General features: G+C 42.1%; 1 protein-coding gene across 3 annotated transcripts in view; it reads left to right on the top strand.

Moving 5' to 3' along the window:
- CTPS2 (CTP synthase 2) overlaps window positions 1-24,485 on the top strand; it is a 130,587-nt gene that overhangs the window by 91,147 nt on the left and 14,955 nt on the right. For all 3 annotated transcript variants that reach the window (XM_059050840.2, XM_059050843.2, XM_059050842.2), the window contains exons 15-17: window positions 7,106-7,161; window positions 12,826-12,922; window positions 17,733-17,877. In XM_059050840.2, the coding sequence (XP_058906823.1) occupies window positions 7,106-7,161; window positions 12,826-12,922; window positions 17,733-17,877 (298 nt within the window). The remainder of the gene's footprint in view (window positions 1-7,105; window positions 7,162-12,825; window positions 12,923-17,732; window positions 17,878-24,485) is intronic.

Raw genomic sequence — 24,485 nt, forward strand, 5'->3', positions numbered from 1 at the left:
GAGGACAGATCTGCTGGGTTTTAGAGAGCAGTTCAGTTAAATGACAGGAATGAAAGCTGGGTTGCAAAGGGCGGGGATGGGGGTGTTGGATAAAGGGGAGTCAGAGGAAGAGGGAGTGGTGGGGGCAAGAATGGGACTGTTTACCTTTTTAAAATTTTAGATGTAAAACACACATAACATAAAATTTATGATCTTAACCATTTCTATGTGTACAATTGAGAAGTGTTAAGTATATTCACATTGTTGTGCAGCTGATCTCCAGAACTTTTTCATCTTGCAAAACTAAGACATTTTACCCATTAAACGACGACTCCTGATGCCTCTTGCCCCCAGCCCTTGGAAACCACCATTCTGCTTTCTCTCTCCAAGAATTTGATGACTCTGGGTGCCTCATATACGTGGAGTCATGTAGCATTTGCTTTTTGTGGCTGACTTATTTCATTTAGCATAAAGTCCTTAAGGTTCATCCATATGGTAGCATGTGTCAGGCTTTCCTTCCTTTTTAAGGCTGCATAATATTCCATTGCATGTATATACCATTTTTGTTTATCCATTTACCTGTCCATGGACATTCGGGTTGCTTCCACCTTCTGGCTTGTATAGCTTTTTGTGGGGGAAATTTTTGCTCTGAAAAGGAAAGAGAAAGGTTCAGGTTCAGACGCTAGGATTATTAACAGGAGGGTGGGGATTGTCAGGACCGTTAGTGGGTTAAATATATATTATATATGAGACAGAATCTACCCAGTAGCGAATTAGAGAAGGAGAAGGTGTAATTCAGCAGGTTTTTTGTTTCCGACGATGCCATTATATGCATTGTTGGTGTCTTGCTGCCTACACTGAGAGTATTTTGTAGGTCCTAAGACCTTATCACGTGTCTTTCTCTAAAGCTTTGCTGCTACTTGCTTAAGCGAACACTAAGCTTATGTGCAGTTAATCTCTGTTGCATTTTACTTTGTCTCCAAAAAGACTAGGACAGGAAGGAAGACCACGTCACTTTGTCGTTGTTGAGGATGTCCCCCTGTGCCTAGGCTTACCACGTGGCACGTGTGCTCAATAAATCCGTCCAGAGAAGCACTCCTAACAACGTGGCATATCTACCCCTTAGTCTTTTCAGTCCACACCTGGATACAGTCTGCATGCAGCAGCATCCAGCATCTCGCTTGTCATTGATTGTCCCCCCAAACAGCACATTCAGTGATACTGTGGCTCAGTGGTTACTTCTGAGGAATGCACAGGGAGTCACTTGGTGCTTTGTAAAAACCCACGTGCCTGGGCAGTCCTGAGAGCATCGAAATCAGAATTCCTGGTGCCAGGGCAGCCCTGCAGTGAGAATTCCTAGTTTTTGATTGTAAGGTGTTTTCATCTGGTAACATTCTGAGCTGATTCTCAACATATAGGTTTTTTTTTTTTTTTTTTTTTTTTTTTTTTTTTTTTTTTTTGCGGTATGCGGGCCTCTCACTGTTGTGGCCTCTCCCGTTGCGGAGCACAGGCTCCGGACGTGCAGGCCTAGCGGCCATGGCTCACGGGCTCAGTTGCTCCGCGGCATGTGGGATCTTCCCGGACCAGGGCACGAACCCGTGTCTCCCGCATCGGCAGGCAGATTCTCAACCACTGCGCCACCAGGGAAGCCCTCAACATATAGTTTTAATGGAAATTTAACTTTTTTTCTTTTTTCACGGATATGGCAATGGATTAATTTCATAAATGCATTCTTGATAGATTTGTCAGGGATTCAGAAAGATTTTGAGTGCACAAAACAGCATTTCCAAAGTTCTGAAAACATGTTTCATCGTGTACCATGTACACCCCCCGCCCCATATATATACTTCATTCGTTAAACAAATATGTATCGAGTACCTGCTTATATGCTAGACACTGGTCTCAAGGATTGAGGGGATGGGTCCCTATCTTGTCTATTATCTTCTAGAACTTATGCTCTAGCTTCCATTCTCTCTGTTTGGATTTCATAGTCTAGAGATAACAATACCAGTCACATGGTTTACTTACTGTTTTAAGTGTTTCACATGTTTTGGTTTATTCAGTCCTCACAACAACGCTATGAAGTAGAGACTGTCATCACCCCCATTTTACAGATGAGAAAGCTGAGGCAGAGAGGTGCAGTAATTTGCCCAACCCACACGTCCATTACATGGTATAGCGGAATTTAAAGCCAGGCATCCTGGCTCCAGAGTCACTATACATCCCCTCTTACTGCCACTTCTGGGATTTCATAGCAAACACAAAGTTTGCCTTAAGCCAGGCAGCAGGCACAAGCCACGCAGGTTCAGAAGTTTGTGCAATATCCTGCTAGTCCCGATGACTCAGATACAATTCCTCAATATAATTACTTATAGCCTAATTTGGAGGTTTTTGCCATTTTCCTCACCATCTCTGTTAGTATTGGCAGGCTCTGTTATTGGATTTGCTTAGTCATCTGTCCTAATGGAGGAAGGAGAGAAGACATTTTGGACTCTTGGAGGAAAAGATCAATGACAAAGTTAGAGGTCAGAGGAGAATCAGAATCCTCTCAAAGTTAGATCCAGATGTTTCAATTGCTTTTTCTTGTAACTTCATGGTATAAGTGTTTCCATTTTTTCCAACTGGGCATTATTGTGCTATCGTCTTCCATTTCTTCTTTCATTTTTATGAACCGATAGTTTGAGTACAAAGGGCTCTGTCTTGAATGACCCCCTGGCAGTGGCATGTTGGAGTTCTCTCAGAGGAGCTCCCTGCCCCCACTATGCCCATGTTTCTTTTAAGGCACATACCCAAATACTCACTGTCATTAACATGGTCACCAGGGAACTCAATTTGTATGCACAGAATTGCAAGTAGAAGTTCAGTCATGATCATTGATCACACTGAGTCGTAGAGAATACAGCCACTTTGCGTTTTCTTTATCCAAGTCAAAAGCTCAAGCGGGATGTGAGACATTCGGTCTCTTGGTTGAAACATCCTGTTCTGCGGCCTGATGACACCTTGGAGAGTCTGGCAATCCCCTGCCTGTGGACTCGAGCCCTGCTCCTGATTCTGCTGGGGTTCGGCGATGTGTTCCAGCGCTGTCGGAGGCTCTTCCTGTCCCCTGGCTGTGAGCCTGGGGTCTGTGTGCTGAGAGCCGGTGCGGAGGGAATAGTCGTCGGCCCCTGTGCCTGCTCCAGTGCTGTGACCCACTTGGCCATCCTGCTTCTCCACGTGCCCGATGGGCCGTATGTTCTTGAGAGGTGTCTGGTGACAGACCTCGCTCCTCTCCACCTCACACTGGGATCGCTGGGCGTCCCACTGGTCCCCGTGTCCATCGCCAGACAGGCTGTGCCCGAGACGCTGCCCTGGGCTGTGGCCCCCTTTGTGACACGGGCCTGTCTAAGCAGCCGCGCGTGTGATTCTCTGCCACACACCCGTGGTTGAGAACTGTGGATGGAGATGTGCTCTCATTCCTGCCAGCAGCCCTCCGTTCCTGAGGCGATGCTGGTTTCCGATTGTCCCCTGCTAATAACACAGCAGGTCACATCTTCGTGGTTACATCTCTGTCCTCATTTCTGTTTTCTGGGGTAAATTCTTAGAGGTCAAATTTTAGTCAAAGGATAGGCATATTTTTAAGGTGGGGTGTAAACCAGTGTGGCCAGCACCACACGTGTGAAAGAAGAGGCAGCTGGTGTAGTGGAGAAAGCATTGGGCCGGGAGTGAGGAGGCCTGGGCTCCAGACAGGACAGCATGGCCAGCGGGGTGGGGCTTTGGGCAAGTCCTTTGGTTTCGTTTCCCTTCACTTGGTTTCATTTTCTTCTTCTTTTTTTAAACATCTTCATTGGAGTATAATTGCTTTACAATGGTGTGTTAGTTTCTGCTTTACAACAAAGTGAATCAGTTATACATATACATATGTTCCCATATCTCTTCCCTCTTGCGTCTCCCTCCCTCCCACCCTTCCTATCCCACCCCTCTACGTGGTCACAAAGCACTGAGCTCATCTCCCTGTGCCATGCGGCAGCTTCCCACTAGCTATCTATTTTACACTTGGTAGTGTATATATGTCCATGCCACTCTCTCATTTCGTCACAGCTTACCCTTCCCCCTCCCCATATCCTCAAGTCCATGCTCTAGTAGGTCTGTGTTTTATTCCCATCCTACCCCTAGGCTCTTCATGACATTTTTTTTTCTTAGATTCCATATATATGTGTTAGCATATGGTATTTGTTTTTCTCCTTCTGACTTACTTCACTCCGTATGACAGACTCCAGGTCCATCGACCTCACTACAAATAACTCAGTTTCGTTCCTTTTTATGGCTGAGTAATATTCCATTGTATATATGTGCCACATCTTCTTTATCCATTCATCTGTTGATGGACACTTAGGTTGCTTCCATGTCCTGGCTATCGTAAATAGACCTGCAATAAACATTGTGGTACATGACTCTTTTTGAAATATGGTTTTCTCAGGGTATATGCCCAGTAGTGGGATTGCTGGGTCGTATGGTAGTTCTATTTGTAGTTTTTTTTTTTTTTTTTTTTTTTTTTTTTTTTTTTTATTTTTAACATCTTTATTTGAGTATAACTGTTTTACAATAGTGGGTTAGTTTCTCCTTTACAACAAAGTGAATCAGTTATACATATACATATGTTCCCATAACTCTTCCCTCTTTTGTCACCCTCCCTCCCACCCTCCCTATCCCACCCCTCTAGGTGGTCACTAAGTACAGAGGTGAACTCCCTGTGCTATGCTGTAGCTTCCCACTAGCTATCTAATTTACATTTGGTAGTGTGTATATGTCCCTGCCACTCTCTCACATCATCACAGCTTACCCTTCCCCCTCCCCATATCCTCAAGTCCATGCTCTAGTAGGTCTGTGTTTTATTCCCTCCTACCACTAATCTCTTCATGACATTTTTTTTTTAGATTCCATATATATGTGTTAGCATACGGTATTTGTTTTTGTCCTTCTGACTTACTTCACTCTGTATGACAGATTCCAGGTCTATCCACCTCATTACAAATAACTCAGTTTCATTTCTTTTTATGGCTGAGTAATATTCCATTGTATATATGTGCCACATCTTCCTTATCCATTCATCTGTTGATGGACACTTAGGTTGCTTCCATGTCCTGGCTATCGTAAATAGAGCTGCAATAAACATTTTGGTACATGACTCTTTTTGAATTATGGTTTTCTCAGGGTATATGCCCAGTAGTGGGATTGCTGGGTCATATGGTAGTTCTATTTGTAGTTTTTTAAGGAACCTCCATACTGTTCTCCATAGTGGCTGTATCAGTTTACATTCCCACCAGCAGTGCAAGAGGGTTCCCTTTTCTCCACACCCTCTCCAGCATTTCTTGTTTCTAGATTTTTTGATGATAGCCATTCTGACCGGTGTGAGATGATATCTCATTGTAGTTTTGATTTGCATTTCTCTAATGATTAATGATGTTGAGCATTCTTTCATGTGTTTGTTGGCAATCTGTATATCTTCTTTGGAGAAATGTCTCTTTAGGTCTTCTGCCCATTTTTGGATTGGGTTGTTTGTTTTTTTGTTATTGAGCTGCATGAGTTGCTTATAAATTTTGGAGATTAATCCTTTGTCAGTTGCTTCATTTGCAACTATTTTCTCCCATACTGAAGGTTGTCTTTTCGTCTTGTTTATGGTTTCCTTTGCTGTGCAAAAGCTTTTAAGTTTCATTAGATCCCATTTGTTTATTTTTGTTTTTATTTCCATTTCTCTAGGAGGTGGGTCAAAAAGGATCTTGCTGTGATTTATGTCATAGAGTGTTCTGCCTATGTTTTCCTCTCAGAGTTTGATAGTGTCTGGCCTTACATTTCGGTCTTTAACCCATTTTGAGTTTATTTTTGTGTGTGGTGTTAGGGAGTGTTCTAATTTCATACTTTTACAGGTAGCTGTCCAGTTTTCCGAGCACCACTTATTGAAGAGGCTGTCTTTTCTCCACTGTATATTCTTGCCTCCTTTATCAAAGATAAGGTGACCATATGTGTGTGGGTTTATCTCTGGGCTTTCTATCCTGTTCCATTGATCTATATTTCTGTTTTTGTGCCAGTACCGTACTGTCTTGATTACTGTAGCTTTGTAGTAGAGTCTGAAGTCAGGGAGCCTGATTCCTCCAGCTCTATTTTTCCTTCTCAAGATTGCTTTGCAACCTAAGTGTCCATCAACAGATGAATGGATAAAGAAGTTGTGGCACATATATACAATGGAATATTACTCAGCCATAAAAAGAAACGAAACTGAGTTATTTGTAATGAGGTGGATAGACCTGGAGTCTGTCATACAGAGTGAAGTAAGTCAGAAGGAGAAAAACAAATACCGTATGCTAACACATATATATGGAATCTAAGAAAAAAATGTCATGAAGAGACTAGGGGTAGGATGGGGATAAAACACAGACCTACTAGAGCATGGACTTGAGGATATGGGGAGGGGGAAGGGTAAGCTGTGACGAAATGAGAGAGTGGCATGGACATATATACACTATCAAACGTAGGGTGGATAGCTAGTGGGAAGCAGCCACATAGCACAGGGAGTTCACCTCTGTGCTTTGTGACCACCTAGAGGGGTGGGATAGGGAGGGTGGGAGGGAGGGAGACGCAAGAGGGAAGAGATATGGGAACATATATATATGTATAACTGATACACTTTGTTGTAAAGGAGAAACTAACACACTATTGTAAAACAGTTATACTCCAATAACGCTGTTAAATAAATAAATAAATAAATAAATAAAGACTGGGGAAAATAATTAAGAAAAAAGATTGCTTTGGCTATTCGGGGTCTGTGAATCTGCACAATGGTGATGGTGCAGATGTCACTGGGGCTCTCCGTTCTGCAGGCAGGCCTATGGAAGGAGGGCCTCTGCTGGAGTCCATGGTGGGCTTCCCTCTGTTCGTTGCTGATGGCTTACTTGAGAATTGCTTCAGGGTTTCAAAGAAGCTATGGCTGTCCTATAAGAAAAGAAAATCGAGATTACTCTCTAGAGTCTGGTTCATTTTTAGGCCTCTGATAGACCGATAGAGATCAAAAAGATTTCCCCCACACAGATGCCATGGATGTGGTTCCAAAGCTGATTACTACAATATCCATTTCACTTTCATATCGTTGCAGGGAAACTTTATGGTGACGTTCCTTTTATAGAAGAAAGACACAGACATCGGTATGAGGTATGGCTGTCACACTGAATTACTGTGGAATATAGATGCTTAGTGTGAGGAACCCCAGTGATCACAAGCGGGCCTCTGGAGAAGCTGTCCAGTCTGGTGTCCGTAGGGCTCAGGCGAGAAGTGCCAGATTTCCCAGAGGAGGCGGGTAGGGGCAGGGAGACTCTGGTGTTGGCTTTCCAAAGGCAAAATCTTTAAGCATCTGCACGTGGGACATTTCAGGGCTCTCTGTTACCCTAACTGCTGTCTCTTAGACTGAGATAAAGTTGTTATCCTTTTCCTGAACCTCCTGCCCTTTATTTTGGCAGAGTTGGGAAAAGGGTACTTGCATCTTCTGAACCAAATGCCTCTTGGGATAAGGATGTGTCTCTGGGTATCACATGATGGAGTCTTGGTTTGGGAGCCTCTTGGAAGCTACATTGAGCATGAAGCTTAGAGTCACATGATTAAGAGGAGTTATTGTTGAGATTGCCACATGAGAAGCCTACGTTCCCCCAAATGCAAATTGTCTATACAGGGATTAATTGGTGTACCAATGCTTTTGACTGTGAGGAGTCAAAATTTCTGCTCATTATTCACTGAAACCGGCCTAAGCAGTAAGGAAATTTGTTATCTCAGGTAATAGGTAGTCCAGAGGCTTGACGGGCTCCAGGCATGGTACAATCAGGGCACTTGCTGTGTCTAGGAGTCCCTTGGCCCTACCCTTTTCTGTGTGTCTGCCTTGTCCTTAGGCTGGTCTCCCTCATAGTTGTAAGATGACTGCCAGTGGCAAGTGAGGCAACATGCATCTCTCCTAGACCTGATTGGGTCAATTTAGATTACCTGCCCACCTGTGAACCAGTAACCATTGCCAGGGCAGTGCTGAACCAGGCTTAAACCTGGATTCTTCCATCATTCATCTGCCAAGAGGGATGGGTTTATCATGTTTGGCTTAGACCAATTAGGACCATCTTCTAGAATGGGGAAGGTGGAGTCCCATGGGCCATATGTGGGTGGAGTAGATACTAGAACAAGCCCAGGGTTCTGTTTTGAGGGAGGACAAGTGGGAGTCAATGCCAGGTAGGCTACCAATAGTGTCACTACAATTAGGGAATATAATTTGCTGAGTGTAGGCCATTTTTGGTCTTATTTCCGTTGGGAACTGGGTCAACTGGTGGGACAAAAATTATTGAGCTGCTTTGCCTAAGTGGTAACTAGAAGTTTTAGGAACTACTGTGCATGTGATGATGTGGCCATTCATTCCTTCATACTTATTTTGCATCTCATATGTACTGGAGATGAGAGGGGGAAAGACACACATGGTCTCCCTCCTCTTAGGGAGCTTCCATTCTAATTGGAGATGACAAAAATTAACATAAAATAATTACAGATTGAATCCTATGTTGGACAAAGTACTTGTGTCTAGAATATATAAAGAATTCGTACAACTCAATAATAAATAATGGCAAAAGATCTGAAGAGACATTTCTCAAACAAAGATATATGATTGACCAATAAGAAAATGAAGAGATAACCAACAACATTTGTCATCAGGGAAATGCAAATCAAAACCATAAAGAGATACCACTTTACACCCACTCGGATGACTTTAATCAAAACATGGAAAATAGAGCTTCCCTGGTGGCGCAGAGGTTGAGAGTCCGCCTGCCAATTCAGGGGACATGGGTTTGAGCCCTGGTCCGGGAAGATCCCACATGCTGTGGAGCAACTAAGCCCGTGCACCACAACTGCTGAGCCTGCGTTCTAGAGCCCACGAGCCACAACTACTGAAGCCTGTGCACCACAACTACTGAAGCCTGTGTGCCTTCAGCCTGTGCTCTGCAACAAGAGAAGCCACCACAATGAGAAGCCCATGCACTGCAATGAGGAGTAGCTCCCGCTTGCCGCAACTAGAGAAAGCTTGTGTGCAGCAATGAAGACCCAACATAGCCAAAAATAAATAAATAAAAATAATTTTTTTTTAAATGGAAAATAACAAATATTGGTGAGGATGTGGAGTAACTGGAACTCTGATACACTGTTGGTGGGAATGTAAAATGGTGAGCCACATTGGAAAATCATCTGGTAGTTCCTCAAAAGGTTAAACAGAGTTACCATATGACCCAGTAATTCCATCCCTAGGTATATTTAATTTCCCAAGAGAAATTAAAACATATGTCCACACACAACTTGTACATGAATGTTCATTGCAGCATTATTCATAGTAGCCAAAAAAGTAGAAACAACCCAAATGTCCATCACCTGATGAATGGATAAATAAAATGTGGTCTATGCATAAAATGACAGTAAAAATTGACAGTAAAAAGAACTGTAGTATTGATGCATGCTACAACACGGATGAACCTAGAAAACATTACGTGAAGTGAAAGAAGCCAGTCACAAAAGACCACATATCGTATGAGTCCATTAACATGAAATACCCAGAATAGGCAAATCTAAAGAAATTGAATAGAGATTGGTGGTTGCCTAGAATTGTGTGTGTGCGTGCGTGCGTGCGCTCACGCGCGTGGTGATAAAGAAATTGGGGGATGATGGTTAGAGGTATAGGGTATTTTGATCGTTTGTTTTTAATTTTTGGCTGCTTTGGGTCTTTGTTGCTGCGTGCGGGCTTTCTCTAGTTGCGGTGAGTGGGGGCTACTCTTCGTTGCAGCACACGGGCTTCTCATTGCAGTGGCTTCTCTTGTTGCGGAGCATGGGCTCTAGGTGTGCGGGCTTCAGTAGTTGCGGCGCATGGGCTCAGTAGTTGTGGCACGTGGGCTTAGTTGCTCCACGGCATGTGGGATCTTCCCAGACCAGGGATCTAACCTGTGTCCCCTGTATTGGCATGTGGGTTCTTAACCATTGAGTCACCAGGGAAGTCCTGGTATGTGAATTATATTTCAATAAAGCTGTTAAAAAAGGAAAAATAATTACAAATTATGAGACCTAGACTAATGTTAAAAATGAAATAAAGGGCTTTCCTGATGGCACAGTGGTTGAGAATCCACCTGCCAATGCAGGGGACATAGGTCCAAGCCTTGGTCCGGGAAGATCCCCCATGCTGCAGAGCAACTAAGCCCATGTGCCACAACTACTGAGCCTGTGCTCTAGAGCCTGTGAGCCACAACTACTGAGCCCACGTGCCGCAACTACTGAAGCCCGTGTGCCTAGAGCCAGTGCGTGTGCTCTGCAATGAGAAGCCACTGCAATGAGAAGCCCGTGCACTGCAACGATGAGTATCCCCCGCTCGCCGCAACTAGAGAAAGCCAGTGCGCAGCAACGAAGACCCAACACAGCCAAAAATTAAAAAATAAAACAAATAAATTTATTTTTTTAAAAAATGAAATAAAAGCATGTGAGGTTAAGATTGAGAAGGACAGGTGGGACCCCACTTTGATTTTTGACGAGGAAGCACTTTCTGTGAAGGAGAGGCTGAAAAGTTTGGGAAAGGGCCGCTGATGAGATGAGGGAGGGAAGGGGCCATGAGCCAGGTCATCAAGTTGTCATCTATAACCAGTGTTTTAGTAGAAAAGTGGTTCCAAGCTTCTCTTTAGAGCATTTATGTAACTATATATAAAGAAAGCTTTTGGTTTAGTCACAAGGGAAATAAGATAGTTTCAATGCTCAAGCAGATTTGTGATTTAGGTAGAGAGAGTTAATTACACATAACTCAAGGGAAGAAGCAAATAAAGGGACAGCTATCAATAGCTAGTCTCAAGACAGATATCTGTGTCACAGTCCTACTTTTTTTTATTATGTAAGTTTCAGGTGTACAGCATTGTAGTTCAACATCTGTAAACCCTACAGGGTGATCACCACCAGAAGTCTAGTTACTATCCATTATCATGCAGTTGATCCCTTTCACCCATTTTGCCCACCCCCCAACCCCCTTCCCTGCTTGTCACCACTAATCTGTTCTCTGTGAGTTGTTTCTGTTTTATTTTGTTTGTTGGTTGGTTTTGTTTTGTTTTAAGTATATATTTTAAAAATTTATTTATTCATTTTTTTGAGGCTGCATTGGGTCTTCATCGCTGCACGCAGGCTTTCTCTAGTTGAGGCGAGAGGGGGCTACTCTTCATTGCGGTGCGTGGGCTTCTCATTGTGGTGGCTTCTCTTGTTGCGGAGCACGGGCTCTAGGCGCACAGGCTTCGGTAGTTGTGGTTCGCGGGCTCTAGAACGCAGGCTCAGTAGTTGTGGCGCACAAGCTTAGTTGCTCTGCGGCATGTGGGATCTTCCTGTACCAGGGCTTGAACCCCTGTCCCCTGCATTGGCAGGTGGATTCTTAACCACTGTGCCATCAGGGAAGCCCTTGTTTTGTTTTAGATTCAACATATGAGTGAAATCATATTTGTCTTTCTTTGATTTATTTCACTTAGCATAATAGCCTCAAGGCCCATCCATATTGTTGCAAATGGCATGATTTAATTCTTTTTTATGGCTGGGTAGTATTCTATTTATACATATATATATATATTTATATATATATCTCTCATATCTTCTTTATCCATCAATGGACACTTATGTTGTTTCCATATCGTGGCTATTGTAAATGATGCTCCAATGAACATAGTGTGCATATATCTTTTTTTTTTTTTTTTTGCGGTACGCAGGCCTCTCACTGCTGTGGCCTCTCCCGTTGTGGAGCACAGGCTCTGGACGTGCAAGCTCAGTAGTTGTGGCACACGGGCTTAGTTGCTCTGCAGCATGTGGGATCTTCCCGGACTGGGGCACGAACCCGTGTCCCCTGCAACGGCAGGCGGACTCTCAACCACTGCGCCACCAGGGAAGCCCCCCATATATCTTTTTGAATTAGCGTTTTCATGTTCTTTGGATAAGTACCCAGAAGTGGAATAGCTAGGTCATATGGTAGTTCTACTCTTAGAGGAGTCTCCATACTGTTTTCCTTAGTGACTGTACCAATTTACAGTCCCACCAGCATTGTAGGAATTTTCTCTACATCCTTTCCCACATTTGTTATTCCTTGTATTTTTGATGATAGCCTTTCTAACAGATATGAGGTGATAGCTCATTGTGGTTTTGATTTACATTTTCTTGATAATTAGTGATGTTGAATATCTTTTCATGTACCTTTTGGCCATCTGTATGTCTTCTTTGGAAAAAGGTCTATTCAGATTCTCTGCCCATTTTTTAATTGTTTTTTTTTTTTTTTTTTTTTGGTGTTGAGCAGATACGTGGTTTGCAAATATATTCTCCTATTCAGTAGGTTGCCTTGTTTTGTTTGTTTGTTTGTTTGTTTTGGCCACGCTGCGTGGCTTGCAGGACCTTAGTTCCCCAAGCAGAGATTGAACCCGTGCCTCCTTCAGTGGAAGTGTGGAGTCCTAAGCACTGGACTGCCAGGGAATTCCCTGCCTTTTTGTTTTGATGATGGTTTCCTTCACTGTGTAGACAGTTTTTAGTTTGATGTAGTCTCACAGTCCTACTTTTTGAAACTCATCTTTGGACAATAGAAGGTGGGCCTCCCAAATTTAAGGGCTGTGATCCAACTATTTCTCAGGTTCATCATGAATTTAAAAATAGGCTTTGAGATTTGAATATAAATAGAAATTAACTCCTAGTTAGAGCATCACCGAAATGGAAAATCCACCCAGTTGGTGGAGGACATTTTCATAAGCTGATATGTCTGTATTGCTCTGCTGTCCAAAGACACTTAATTTCTTGTTTTTCCAGGTGAATCCTAGCCTGATCAACCAACTTGAGCAGAATGACTTAAGTTTTGTAGGTCAGGATGTCGACGGGGAGAGGATGGAAATCATTGAATTGGCAAGTAAGTGGGCTCTTCATTTTTGAAAATTTTTGTGGTGATTGTGGTGAGCTAATGTCTCTTTGTCGACCGTAAGCATACAAAGATATAACTTGAGACCCATTTTATTTGCTCTCTTTCTTTTCCTCTCTCCTTTGAAATAAATATGCAGCTAAATAGAAATAATGTGCACTAAATATAAAGTACATGAAAAACTAGATTGCTTATAATACTAATCATTTTGGGGCCTATTAGAGTGAACCTGCCATAAAACGATGTAGTGTTCGGAGACTACCAGGTCTACCAGTAGTATGCTTCCTAGCGTCCTTGCCCCCTTCCTGGGGTGTCTCTTGTTGCAGCTTCTGGGTTAGACGCTCTGGGAAAGGCAGGCAGCCCACTGTTGAGTAGCACTCTGCTTTCTCCCTCCTCTGAGGAAGAATGGCCCAGTGCCCTCCTCACTACTGGTGACTGACTGTGCAGCACATGTGACAATAATTTTTTGGATAAACCATCCTCATTATTGAATGCTTAGTGTGTACAGGATACTCTAAAAATGGTAGCATCATTTTCTAGAACCTACCTTTTCCAATCTGTATACTTTAGGCTCCAGATCAGCCAAACTACTTACTCTTCTTCTAACTTTCCTACTGTTTTTTCCATTTTAGTCCGTGTCATTGTTCTTCTACTTCAAATTCCTTTTCTCTGTCCCTTTCCTTTTCTGTCTCTCAACTGTTCAGGTACTTCAGAAGTCCCGAGCAGGGAGGAGTGCTGAAGTTGGGAAAGGCTTCTTTGACCACTGTAGCATGTTACCTGGACCCAGAAAGAAGGCAAGCAGTGGACATTGAGTGTGCACTCACTAGATGCTTCTCACCAGACCCCTTGCTAGGGACTCTACGTGCCTTATGTAACTTACAAGGCGGGTGATGTTATTCCTACTTTATGGAGAAGGAGACCCGAGTGCAGAGAGGTTAAGCAACCTGCCAGGGCCACCCAGCCAGTCACTGTCGGGGCTGGAGCTAAACCAGGTCGGAGCCTCCTTCTGCCACCACCTCTGTGGGATTTTATTGTTCTTCTTGTTTTCATTAGACATTCCACTTAAGATTATCAATCCATGCCTGAAGTTTTAAATTAGAATATGAGGATGTATTTTCTGTAGTCCTTCTGATGGAAATGCCCATCATTTACAATTTTTATAGTGTCACTGTTTGGTGTTGAAGTCTCTTAAGTCTGGCATGTAAGAGGGCAGAGAAATTTCTTATGCAAATTACTATTTGTTTACTTTGTTCAAGTACTTATTCTCTTTAATTCTCCTGTCTCTCATTATTACCAGCAAACACTTAGAAGCTTCTTCATCGCAAGGATTTAGTTTCCCATTGACACTTTCAAATTTCATGTGGGTTGGAAAGGAAATGAGACCTGCTGTAAAACCTTGCAATTTTTAAAAAGCTGACTGCATGGGAATTCATTTTATTAAGGAAAGTTTCCCAGATGATTTTGATCTTAGCTACCCTTATCCCATCCATGAATCACTACATTCCTGAAAGAGTTCTAAAAGGAACAACAAAGCTTGAGATTAGTATAATGTCAGAATTTGTTTCAAAGCATTTAAGAGCATTATTTAAAAGATACTTTGACTGATAGAACATCATCAAAATGAAGAGTTTTTAGTCTCTTTCCTCATATTGGATTTTTTGGGTAAAGTGATTCAGAGCAACAATCCATTCATTCAAATGTTCTTTCCCTGTCTATGACACGATCCGTTGCTCAGCTTCTGTCTCCAGTGGTACAAAAACACAATTATTGTCGGCTTCTTTCAGAGACAGCCCTAGATGCTGTGCTGCAAGATTCATCACATCTTTAATTTAAAGCGGCATTGTTTTCTTTTCTAAGGGCAGATGGTTTCTCTTCTTCTTTTCTTGAAGGGGACACTTTCCTGGGGGAAGGTGGCATTCCTCTCACCAAGCTTTCATACCTGAATGCCCTCTAATTCAAGGAGGCTTCTTCTTGGATATGATGTAGAGGATTTCTACACTGGATTTTTCTGGATTCAGAGCTGTCCAGTAGAGTCTGCTGCAATAATGGAGTATTCTGCCCTGTTCACTATGGTAGCCACTAGCTGTTTGTGGCTATTTAGCACTTGAAATATGCTTGGTTAATTTGAATGAGTTTATTAAATGGTCACCTGTGGCCAGGGGCTACCATTTTGTATAGCAAAGCTTTATTATTTTGTTTCGGGTTTCCAACTTTTATTTAGTCAAGTAAGGAGTAAAAATTAAAACAAACATGAAAAACTACTATCTGATACTGCCACTGTTTTATAAAGAAGACTCAAAATAGGAGAAGGATCATCATCATCATCATCATTTGAGAACTGAAAGATCAGTCCTTTGCAGAAGAGAACAAATGGTGATCTTACATCAAAGCTTCTGAAGTGGGCAGTGAGCGCCCCAGGACACACCTGGCCCCACAGGTGCAGAGGGAGGCGTGAGCTAGTAGTCAGACAATGAAAGCTGAAACCCCAGCTAGCCGACCAGGAACAGGACAAAGCTTCTCCAGGCTTCTGCGTCTATACCTGTACATTTACCCTACTTCTGAAGTCCTTTCCTGTTCTAAAGTTCCATAACCATTAGATGAGAACACTCTGCTAGCCTGCTACCTATTTTATTAGGATAAGGGATAAGCTTTAAATGATAACCTTAAGAGAGAGGACATTGCCGTTCAATCATCATTTCCTTACTACTGAGCAGTAGTTTTGGGTCTTCAGTGGTAAGTGATGGGGATTTGTGATTTTGAATTCCATACTAGACTTTCACATCACTTGATAAAGCATCTCATTGAAAGATTGAAAGTTATATTTACTTCCTCCTATAAAACTTGTATTTTATCATCCTCAGTTTGATGTATATGGCCATTAAAATGATCTTTAAAGTAAGGAATACATACTGACCATGCTTTGACTATAGCAATTATGGGATTAGAGAGTTGCCCAATCTCTAATTAGGAGTTGCTTCCTAATCTGGGAATAAACATAGTTTTTGAGAGTTCTGAGTGGGGAGAGGGGTTTGTAATCCTAAAAAATTTCTACCCAGATTTGGAAATGTTACCCATTAATTTTTACCATTCCCAAATAAGGGATTTCAGATACCTGAGAAAAGCTACTTTTCTGTTCCTATTACATCTAGGAGAACTTGAATTGCTCATATGGGGACTTCTTACAACCCTCAATATGTAATAGCTTTATTTGCCCTCTGATAATGTAAGAAATAAGTGTTCATTGTAAAGGTTCACACAATACGGAGAAGTATCAATATAAGGGAGAAAATAAAAATATCTTGAACTCTCACCCCTTGAGCCATAACCACCATTAACATCTTGAGAGGGCATCCTTTTATCACTTGGAGACTCTTCATCACAAGAGATACGTTGGCGTAGGCTGAAATATGAGTGCCTGTTCAGCTTCATGGTGCTATCCATGATTAATATCCAGCCCAGAGCTGTGACTAGAAAAGCAGTTATACCTGGTGCATTCCCAGGGGACCCATCCCTTGGGAAAGGAGACCTTGTGGGAAATGGCCTGAAGCCATCTAAGAGAAAGAATGACTTACAGTTACCCTTAAGTATGAGGATACCAGGGTGCTGGGAGAGGACCTTTCCCCCCTACCCTCTTGAGTTCTTGTGGTCAGACTAATAATAAAATTGACCCAAGATAGATAAGTGGGAGAAAAACAAATGTTAACTCATGCAGACAGAGGTCTCATAGAAATGGGACCTAAGAAGTGGCCAAAGCAGGCAGCCTTTATACTTTTTAGACAAAGAAACAATAAATATTTGAGGAATTAACAGGACAAAGAAACTTAGGCTTTGGGTGCTTAATTAGTGAAGAATCTAAACAAAGTTTAGGCTTGGGTAGTAAATTAAAGAAGTCACAAATGTGTTTATATAGGCTTCTCTGCCCAAATTTCCTGTCTCTGGTGATAAGGGTATCCTTCCACTTCAGAGGCAGGAAGTACACCTTTCACAAGAGAGATTTATTTCCTGCTTTCAGGAGACTAGATGGGGTGTGTGTCAAAGTGTCCCTGTTGCATCAGCTCAATCTTTTTTTAAAAAAAATTCATTTATTTTTGGCTGCGTTGGGTCTTCGTTGCGGTGCGCAGGCTTCTTATTGTGGTGGCTTCTCTTGTTGTTAAGCACGGGCTCTAGGTGCGTGGGCTTCAGTAGTTGTGGCACATGGGCTCAGTAGCTGTGGCTCGCGGGCTCTAGAGTGCAGGCTCAGTAGTTGTGGTGCACGGGCTCTGTTGCTCCGTGGCATGTGGGATCTTCCTGGACCAGGGCTCGAACCCACGTCCCCTGCATTGGCAGGCAGATTCTTAACCACTGCGCCACCAGGGAAGTCCCCATCAGCTCAATCTTAAGTAACTTTAATTCAAAATAATCAATATGCCATTTAGGCATATTTTATGGTGGCTTGCCCTGGGCCCCACCCATGGAAATGGAACCACTGTACGTCTGTGAAGGGTCTAGATAGCGGGCAGATTTGGGGAAATCTGTTTTCCCATTCAAAAACTTTTCCCAAAGTTTTCCCATTCAAAAACTTTTGCTTAACTTTGCTCACTCTAACACCTTGCACAAATAAAATGCTGGATCTCTTATTAATGAGATGTGTTTTGCAATTTGAAATTCTACTACCAAGTTGGATCATGAAAATAACTGGCTATGTTGGTAACAAGTTAAATAATCACCTTGCCATTTAAAGAGTTTTCTTAATTAAAGAATACCTTTAAAGCTGTTCTCATATTTATCTGCTTCAATTGCATTATGATTATTCTCATTTCAGATCACCCCTATTTTGTCGGTGTCCAATTCCATCCTGAGTTTTCTTCTAGGCCAATGAAGCCTTCCCCTCCATACCTGGGGCTATTACTTGCGGCAACTGGGAATCTGAATGCCTACCTCCTTCAGGGATGCAAGCTGTCTTCCAGGTAACCAGCTTACAGTTTTTAACAGTGACTTGAGGTGCAGTTATCAACATCTTAGGTTTCTCATAAAATTTAATATCATTGTAGGATTTTTTTTTAAAGTGGGGAATCATTTTTTTCCCCTCTTAACAAGCATACTTTTTTCTCTTAGTGAAAATGATTTAATCACATCTACAATGGTAATGTGTCAGCTTTCAAAATCATGCTGATGCTGAGTATTGTTTTAGAGATTTTTGTCATTTTGATAGGTTAAAAAAGGGATTTTCTTTTGCTGACTTTTTGATTAATATATATGAATATTTTATACGTTTATTGGCTTTTTGTTTTATGAATAGCCTGTTCATATCCTTCGCCCTATTTTTCCTTTTGCTATTATCCTTTTTCTTTTTAAAAATTAATTAATTAATGAATTAATTTTTGGCTGTGTTGGGTCTTTGTTGCTGTGCATGGGCTTTCTCTAGTTGCGGCGAGCAGGGGCTGCTCTTCGTTGTGGTACGTGCGCTTCTCATTGCGGTGGCTTCTCTTGTTGTGGAGCATGGGCTCTGGGCGCACGGGCTTCATTAGTTGTAGCCCGCGGGCTCAGTAGTTGTGACTCACGGGCTCTAGGGCACAGGCTTAGTAGTTGTGGCACACGGGCTTATTTACTCTGCAGCATGTGGGATCTTCCTGGACCAGGGCTCGAACCCGTGTTCCCTGCATTTGCAGGAGGATTCTTAACCACTGTGCCACCAGAGAAATCCCCTCCTTTTTTTTCTTAATGATTGGTAAGCTCTTTATATATAAAGGACATTAATCCTTTTTTAGGTTACACATACTTTTTCAAAGTGATTTTTTTTCTAAGTTGTTAATGGCTTTCATTCGTTTTTGTTAGTTTTATCTTAGTTTTTATTTTCTCTAAAGTTTTAAATAAAGACTTTATGTAGTCCTTATTCATGTATTTTTTATTTATATGTGGTCAACTCTTTTACTTTTGTGGATTATGTCTTTAGTATCCTGCCTAAAGTCTTTCCCTATCGAAAGATTATTATATAAATAATTACCCATTTGTTTTCCACTAGCACTTTTATGGTTTCTCTTTTTAAAAATTTTTTGAATTGAAGTATTGTTTATTTACAATGTTGTGCTAATTTCTGCTGTGTAGCTAAGTGAGTCAGTTATACATGTATATACATTCTTTTTAAAATTTTCTTTCCCATTATGGTTTATTCCAGGAGATGGGATATAGTTCCCTGTGCTATACAGTAGGACCTTGTTGTTTATCCATTCTAAATGTAATAATTTGCATCTAACAACCCCAAACTCCTAATCCACCCTTCTCCATCCCCCCACCCATGGCAACCACAAGTCTGTTCTCTACGTCTGTGAGTCTGTTTCTGTTTTGTAGGTAGGTTCATTTGTACTATATTTTAGATTCCACATATAAGTGATATCATGTGGTATTTGTCTCTCTCTTTCTGACTTACTTCACTTAGTATGATAATCTCTAGTTGTCTCCTTGTTGCTGCAAATGGCATTATTTCATTCTTTTTTATGGCTGAGTAATATTCCATTGTATTTATGTACCACATCTCTTTATCCATTCATCTGTCAGTGGACATTTACATTGTTTCCATGTCTTGGCTATTGTGAATAGCGCTGCTATGAACATAGAGGTGCAGGTATCTTTTTGAATTATACTTTTGTCCAAGTATATGCCCAGGAGTAGGATTGCTGGATCATATAGTAACTCTATTTTTAGTTTTCTGAGGAACCTCCATACTGTTTTCCCTAGTGGCTGCACCAATTTACATTCCCACCAACAGTGTAGGAGGGTTCCCTTTTCTCCGCACACTCTCCAGCATTTGTTATTTGTAGACTTTTTAATGATGGCTGTTCTGACTGGTGTGAGGTGGTACCTCATGGTAGTTTCAATTTGCACTTCTCTAATGATTAGTGATGTTGAGCATCTTTTCATGTGTTTGTTGGCCATCTGTATGTGTTCTTTGGAGAAATGTCTATTTAGGTCTTCTGCCCATTTTTCAATTGGGTTTTTTTTTTTTTTTTTTTTTGGTTGACTTATATGAGTTGTTTGTATACTTTGGGGATTAAGCCCTTGTCGGTGGCATCATTTGCAAATATTTTCTCCCATTCCGTTAGTTGTCTTTTTTTTTTTTTTTTTTATGGTTTCCTTTGCTGTGTAAAAGCTTTTAAGTTTGATTAGGTCCCATTTGTTTATTTTTGTTTTTATTTCTATTGCCTTGGGAGACTGATATGGTTTCAATTTTATATTTTCAATTTGTAATTTATATGGACTTCATTTTTGGTATATTGTGTGAGGCAGGGAATCTGCATCCCCCTTACATTGCCCGCCCCCCCCACCGCCGCCAATGAAGTAATTTAGATTTGTTTCAGGGATTTCTGTTTTGTTCAATTGGTGTTTTCATCTCTTTTTTCTGAATCCTTACCACCCTTTTCATTATCATAGGATTATTGTAAATCAAGCCCTTATCTACCCTACTCTCATTTTTATTTAACATTTTAAAAAATGTGTTTTTCTCTCTTCTGGAGGACCTGTATAATGATTTTTAGAGTCAAGTTTGAATTTAAAAAATCCCTTAGGGATTTTTGTTAAAATTTCTTTATATTTAAATACTCATTTGGGGAGAATTTACGTCTTTACTTCCTCTCATCTAAGAATATTGTATGTAATAACTTTCAAAGTGAAAGGAACTAGCTGGAATCATGTTCTTAGGTAGGGGTTATTACCACAATAACTGGATATATCTTGTTTAGAAGATTACCATTGTGGACCCTCATCCTAGCAAATGAGCCTGGTGATATTGCATTTGAGGACTGCCAGGATCGCTGTGTGGTGTGTCCACGTGTGCTTTGTTACACAAGCCTGCTTGTTTGCGATATTACCTGCTAGGAGAGACTCACAGCTCTCTAGCATTTCCTTTAACTGTGTGTTCAGGTGGGAACCGCTTTACATATTTTGCATGTTGGGTCTCTTAATGAATTAATGATCACTCCCTGCACTCTTGAACCAGTGCAGTGGTTTTCACACCATGCCTTGTGGAGCTGGAATCTAGGCTGCCATGAGGAGTAGACTGGGATGGGGGGAGGTTTCCAGGCTCTTCCCTGCTTCAGCTTCCCTACTTCAGTGGAGCTTCAGCTCCAGTTTTCCTGGCTCACGTGGCCTGGTTCTGCATGAGATTGCCTATGAAGATGAGCTTCCTGTGCTGTGAGGCTGCATGGCTTACACAGCAGATTGGACATTCCAGTGTGGTCCCGTGTTGGATATATGCTCTGACCCTTCCCAGCCGCTTTATTGTCTCCATTATTTCAGGTGCTCACATGTGAAGGGAGGATGACCGTGGAACAAGTGAGATGGCTGGGAGAAGTAATGCACACATAATTGTTCATGCATAACTATCTGGTTGTTTGCAAGCATCAACTAATATAGAAATGGCGTCTGGTTTGTGTGGCCCGCCCACCTGTGTGCTGGCTGGCCCGCCAGTTCTTGCCTTGGGCCTGGTGGTCTCTGGGTAAAGCTCACCATCAGTTTCTGAGAAAAGTGACTGCTTGCCAGCAACTGCTGAGCGAGGCACAGTGTCTCAGAAAGAAAGGAAAGATCTCTTAACAAGACTCTGATGCTGGGATTGGAATCACAGCTGACTAGCAGGCTTCCATGGTGGTCAGAGAATTCTATCTATCAGCCATCGACTGGTGCGGTCCTTAAGAGCAGCCAGCATCTTATTTATCTTTGTCTCCCTGGCTCCCTAGTATGCAGTGGTTGCTTACTACCCATTACAGTACTAAATGTAGGTAGCAGGGGAGGATATAGTCTAGTATGATCTTGACACCTTGCAGGGGGTTTTCCAGCTAAGAATGGTGCCCATGACTTAATCCAGTGGCAGACCCTAGGATTCCAGAGGAACCTTGCGCTTCAACTCCTCTCTGCCTGGCTCCATGGTGTTAGTGAGCACTGAAAAGCAAATAACTGCTTTGATGGCCAGGCTCTAATGTGAGCTGAGTTGGGACTGTATTTCTGTCAAACAAGATTACTATCTGTAATCAATCCTAAACAAATGTGACAAGAAATATGAACACTAGACTAATGACTTCCTTTCCCAGAAATTGGCTGATATTATTTAAATGTATGGCACATGTGCAGCTGATGTCTTTAAAACCCACAATGTACAAAATCCTCGGCTTTGAGCAAATACACCTGGGCTCTAACCTTTGCTTTCTGCTTCGTGGAGAACATTTATCTTTTATTGCCTGGGAAGTTGCAGTAAGAATATTATTTTGTGATCTAGAGCTGGTGAGCTGAACTCTCAGCTACTCTGGTATCTATAGAATGGCAGCAGTTACGAAGACCAGGTCCACCACCTGTGGTGGTCTGTTCAAGAGGCATAATAGTTGTAGGAGAGTAGTTTCAATTTTTTTGTAGGTTTTTATAAGCTACTCAGAAGTACTTGCAAAATCAAACTAAGTCTTGTTTTGGGGGTCCCACAAGACCACCCACACATTCGATGATTGACTAGAAGGAATCAGAATATAGTTGTACTCATGGCTAAAATTCATTTCAGTGACAGAGTAAGCATACAGAGCCGGCTCAGTAAGGGAAAGAGGTATAAGTAGAGTCTGGAGAAATCTATCTGCAGGTTTCCTATGTTCTCTCCCCCCTGTGAGGGGTCACACACAGCTCACCCTCCCTCCAGCAGTAAAAATGCAGTGTGTAGTGTTTATGCCCAGAGAAGCCCATTTGACACTTAAGAGTTTAGAGTTTCTATAGGAGACTGGTCACATGGGCATTCTCTGCCTAGCAACCACCCAAATTCCAGGCTCCCAGAAGGATAGCCAGCGTTCACCACAAATCACCTTGCTTGTACAAACAGCCTAGGCCCAATGAAATGACCTTATCAGTTAGTAATGGAGAAAACGTTCTGAAAGCTAAGTTCCCCAGCAAGCAGGCCCTTGTAAATAAAGATAGCAGCCTCAGGCCTTCTGTGTTAACTCTTTTGCACAAGTCTAATAAACCATTTTTAGAATAAAGAAATCCAATGGGAAATTATGGTCCATTAAATAAATCATTGTAATTACTTGCTGGTGTCTCTCCCCTGGTGTCTAAATAGAATTTGTCCCATGTTTAAACGGTATCCACAAATTTTCATGGCTTTGCTGGTGTATGATGTAATGGAATGAGGCTGCTTCATATAATTGTAATAAAAAATTGTAGATTTATACTAAATAGAATATCCAAAGGTTCTTATAATTGTGAGTTTTTCAGTATCTAGAAACAAAGCACATGATCTCTGTCCAGAATTCCATTTTTAAAAAAAATTGCAGTATAGTTGATTTACAGTGTTATGTTAGTTTCTGGTGTACAGCAAGGTGATTCAGTTTTATACATATATTCTTTTCCATTATGGTTTATTACGTGATAGTGAATATAGTTCCCTGTGCTATACAGTAGGACCTTGTTGTTTCAGAATTCCATTTTTAAGCAACTGGAAAAAGAAGAGGGATGGGAGTCTAAAGTTCATAGGTTGTTTTTCAGTCCGCATGTCTCTGGGGCTGCCCTGCAAGGCCCTGAGGTGCAGTCAGTTCACACCGAGGTCAGGAACGACTTCCAGTTTTTTTTTTTGTTTTTTTTTTTTTGCGGGCCTCTCACTGTTGCGGCCTCTCCCGTTGCGGAGCACAGGCTCCAGACGCGCAGGCGCAGCGGCCACGGCTCACGGGCCCAGCCGCTCCGCGGCACGTGGGATCCTCCCGGACCGGGGCACGAACCCGCGTCCCCTGCATCGGCAGGCGGACTCTCAACCACTGCGCCACCAGGGAAGCCCCGACTTCCAGTTTTTATGATTCCAACATTTATCACGCCCCTCTCTCAGGTCAGAGTAAAACTCTTGTGCTTAGATAGCGCTTGTTCTATGTGTCCTATGTCTGAAAGCAAGAAATGAGATGGAGTTCAGTCAACAGTTCACAGAAATGCAGCTCTTTGGGGAAACATGTTTTTAAAGTATAAAACCGGAATCTTAAGACATGTGAGTAGCATTTTATTCTAGGTTTTAGGATCTTAGATTCCATGTCTCCACCCAATACATACTATCTCTTATGCAGAGAAATCATCTTTCTGTGGTGAGACAGGAGGCAGGCCGGTACAGAAAGTGGAGGGAAGTTAACTCCACGACGCACTGTATTAGCTTGATCGTTTCAGACCAAACTCAGAAGTTGAAACTACTTCATAATCGGAGGGTCCTTCAAGGAAGTACAGAGCTGGAGTCAGCGCCTTCCATTTCCGGAGCCCGGGTGTGCTCCTGGGATCTGAGTCCCTTCTCTCCTGCAAGCTCAGGCTTCCCTCTTCACTTTTCTCTTTGAATCTTGGCAGCAGTCAGCGAGCGAAGGCACCCATTTCCTTCGCCATTGTCTCTGGTCTCTCTCCTGTGACTACTGGGCTTTTCCTTCTAAGTGACATGCTGGCTTCCAGCCTGGGAACATTTTGTTTTCTGTGGACTTCTAGCTGAGGCATTACAGAAAATTGGGGGAAAAAGGAAAAAGGATCCATAAACCTATAAACCTAACAGCCCCTGTGCTCGCTTTTGAGTCTTTCCTTCCAGTCTTTA

The sequence above is a fragment of the Kogia breviceps genome, chromosome X (assembly GCF_026419965.1).
Source record: "Kogia breviceps isolate mKogBre1 chromosome X, mKogBre1 haplotype 1, whole genome shotgun sequence".
Lineage (NCBI taxonomy): Eukaryota > Metazoa > Chordata > Mammalia > Artiodactyla > Physeteridae > Kogia > Kogia breviceps.